This window comes from Mesitornis unicolor, unplaced genomic scaffold (genome assembly GCF_000695765.1).
Source record: "Mesitornis unicolor isolate BGI_N332 unplaced genomic scaffold, ASM69576v1 C13511662, whole genome shotgun sequence".
Classification (NCBI taxonomy): domain Eukaryota; kingdom Metazoa; phylum Chordata; class Aves; order Mesitornithiformes; family Mesitornithidae; genus Mesitornis; species Mesitornis unicolor.
In genome coordinates, this window is record NW_010222978.1 from 127 (window position 1) to 3,438 (window position 3,312).

The window sequence follows — 3,312 nt, forward strand, 5'->3', positions numbered from 1 at the left end:
ACCCTGCTGGCAGTTGGCTTTTGTCCTTCCCGAGATGGGAGGTCTAGGGGTGCCCTGGCAGTCACTGCTGTTTCTCATAGACTCTGATTGCCCCACAGTTTGTAGCTGGGGACGGTCACCTCTGCTGCTCACAGTTTGACCTCAGTGATGCTTCCTCCCTGAGCAGCCGTTTGACTCACAAGCAACCAAAGGCTTCACAGGCAATCCAGGACAGGTCATGACGGACATTTGCTGTCTGCCATGGTTTCCTCTGTCTTTGCTGTGCAGGGACATGTGGAGCTTGACAGCAAAGAGACAAGGAAGAAATGAAACTCTGAAGCTCTTTGCAAAGCTTTCCATGCTGGAAGCAGCTCTGGAGACACTGGTGTCTGAGCTTTGCAGTGGCACCTGCACAACCTCAGAGAAGCGTCACAGCGAGCACTGACCACATGCTGCTCCTCTTCCTGCCCAGGCTTGGAACCTGCATCAGCACCCAGCAATAGCTGTGGGCAGCAGCTGGATAACCAGACCCAGCAGTGAGCACTCCAGGCACACGTGGGGATGCTGCAGCAGGTGTGATGTGGAGAGGGACGTCCTCAAGGCCTGAGTCTGGAGGGGCTGCAGGAAGGAGCAGTCTTCCAATCTGAGAAATGGCTCCGGTCACCTCCAGTCCCTGGTGCCAGCAGAGAAAGGAAAGCACAGGAGACGCCCGCAGGGCTTCCCAGCACAGCAGTCCAGAGAAGCCACCTCGCTCTTTTCCTGCCTGCAGCACATCTCCGCTCGCGTCATCACATAGGAGAACGTGTGGTGGCTCCTCACTGTCAGACCGTTCCTGCTGGCATTGGCTGTTCTCCCAGAGCAGGGCTTGAAGAAGAGGTGGCTCCCAGCAAGCAGGAGCCCACAGCACAGGACAAAGCTTTCTCCAACCTCCGGAACCCCAGCTTTGGGGGAGGGAGGGCCATACCCTGCTGGACTTCCATCCCTCCACATTTCCATTTGTAAACCCCCAAGATATTTCACTTCTGCTCCCTGTTTCTATGGTTCTGTTGGATGCTTTGTTACCGAAGAAATAAAGCTTTTGCTTCCTTTTTTGTATAAAAGAAAACATGTGCTGTGTTATAAAGCTGTTGTTGCTGTGGTCTCTGCTGTAGGCAGTGCCCTATGTGGTGCTGCTGGAGCTGACAGCTCCTCATGTGGTGACATGGTCCGTAGCCAGCAGCTTGTCCTGCCACCCGGCCCACTGAGCCCTGCTGGCTCCTTGGTCCCCAACCCAGCCCCTGTGCCCCCAGGGCACTGGGGGACCTGTTACTGAGTGGGATGTGCTGGCGTCATGAGGAGGAACTGTGACCCACACTGGGGCTTGTGTTGCAAAAAGATCCCATCCTCTGCCAGGCAGAAGGGAACAGCTGGTGCAGAGGTGGAGGCTTTGGTGGCTGCGAAGTGGAGCTGTGGGGAAGCCTGCGGGTAGAGCTGGTGCTGTCTGCCTTGCCCAGCTGTGCCATAGCAGCTGGCTGTGTGGTGTGTTACACCAAAGCATTGACTTAGGCCTCCCTGCTTCAAGGCATCTCCACTAGCATCAGCTGAGGTGTTCTCTGTTATTTCTTTGAATGGCCAAGGTGTCTGTTTTCTCTCACAGCAGCTCTCTTGCGCCCGACTCCTAGTGCTTGTTTTGGCTGTCATCCTGTCCCAAGGGGCCATGTCTTGCTACCCACCAGAGCAGAAACGCCCTAACCCTGCTGTGCTTTCCTTCCTGCAGTGTGCAAGTACGTGGCAGTAGAGCTGAAATCTGCTTTTGAAGAGACCAGCAGGACCAAGGAGGTGATTGACACCAAGTACGGCTTCCTGGATGGGAAGGGCTCCCCCGTCAAGTACACACAGTCGTAAGTGAGAGGACGACGGGTGGGTGGTCCCCTGCCACCATCACTGCCTGCAGTCTGCAGAGCTGGGGGCTTTGGGGGCCTGCAGGCAGGCTGTGCCGGCACAGCTCCTCTGAGAAAAATAAACTGAGGGGTGCCTCTTCTGCCTGGGGGAGCTCCCCCGTTGTGCCTGCTGGGCCAAGGCTCGCCCCGTGTCCCGGCTGTTCTTGAGGGGCAGTGCTGAGCCTGAGTTCCCCCCTCTTCTCTGTGAAGGGACATCCGGTTAATTGAGGTGACAGAGAACATCTGCAAGCGGCTGTTGGATTACAACCTGCACAAGGAGAGGAGCGGCAGTAACAGGTTTGCAAAGGTGAGGGCCGTCCTCCAACCCCCTGCTCCCAAGCATCCCTCGCCCACCCTACACTGCTCTGATGCCGAACGGGGCTTTGTCTTTCCCAGCCCCTGGGTCCCCTGCCCCCCAAGTCGGGTGGGGGGTGCTGTCAGGCCCCTGCCCTTGCCTGCATGGAGGGAGCCAGGGGCTGTCTTGCCTGGCGCAGGTCTTGCCATAGTTTTGGGGAGTGGCTTTGCAGAGGGCGACTCGCTGCCACTTGAACTCTGTCCTGCTAACACTGATGTTCTGGTAACACTGTTGCCCTGGTGACCCTGTTTTTGGCCAGCTTGGCTGGCGCTGGGAGGGGAGAGCGGGAGCCTGGTGGGAGCAGTGTTGCTTCACCAGGCTGCACCCCTTCCCCAGGGCATGTCAGAGACATTTGAGACCCTGCACAACCTGGTTCACAAGGGTGTCAAGGTGGTGATGGACATCCCCTACGAGCTGTGGAACGAGACCTCTGCTGAGGTGGCCGACCTCAAAAAGCAGGTATGCAGCCCGGTGGGGTTGGCCCTCAGTGGCTGCCATGGCCTTGTGGGCGGGAGCACAGGGGGAGAGTGGGTCTAGGGGCACGCTTCCGTGAATGGGGGTGTCAGCAGGACATGCCACCCTGGCCCTGGTCCTGCCCTGGCAGTGTAGGCCTGGGACTAGGCCCTTCTCTCTGCCCTAGTGTGACGTTCTGGTGGAGGAGTACGAGGACGTGATCGAGGACTGGTACCGGCACCACCAGACGGAGGATCTCTCCCAGTTCCTCTGCGCTAACCACGTGCTGAAAGGGAAGGACACAAGTGAGTCCAGGCAGCTGCTGGGGAGGGTGGGGGAGCCCCCCCGGGCATGGGGAGCCCCCCAGGGAACAGGAAGCCCCGATCCTGTCTCAGAGCCCCCTCTGCCCTTCTTCTCCCCAGGCTGCCTGGCAGAGAAGTGGACCGGCAAGAAGGGTGACTTGGCAAGCGTGGGGGAGAAGCAGAGCAAGAAAAAGAGCGGGAAGAAGAAGAAGAAGGGCCGAAAGGATGGGAGCGAGGAAGCTGGCACCCTTCTGGCTGCAGGGGAGGCCCTGGAGGAGAGCGGGGTGCAGGAGGAGGCTCCGCT

General features: G+C 58.7%; 1 protein-coding gene across 1 annotated transcript; it reads left to right on the top strand.

Moving 5' to 3' along the window:
- Positions 1-1,719: 1,719 nt before the first annotated feature.
- On the top strand, positions 1,720-3,307 carry CNPY3 (canopy FGF signaling regulator 3; the record flags this gene model as incomplete). Its single annotated transcript, XM_010193272.1, has 5 exons — positions 1,720-1,859; positions 2,109-2,205; positions 2,590-2,712; positions 2,894-3,011; positions 3,129-3,307. Coding segments are annotated over 5 exons (657 nt in total), but the record flags the coding sequence as incomplete, so codon positions are not given.
- Between the last annotated feature and the right edge of the window lie 5 nt (positions 3,308-3,312).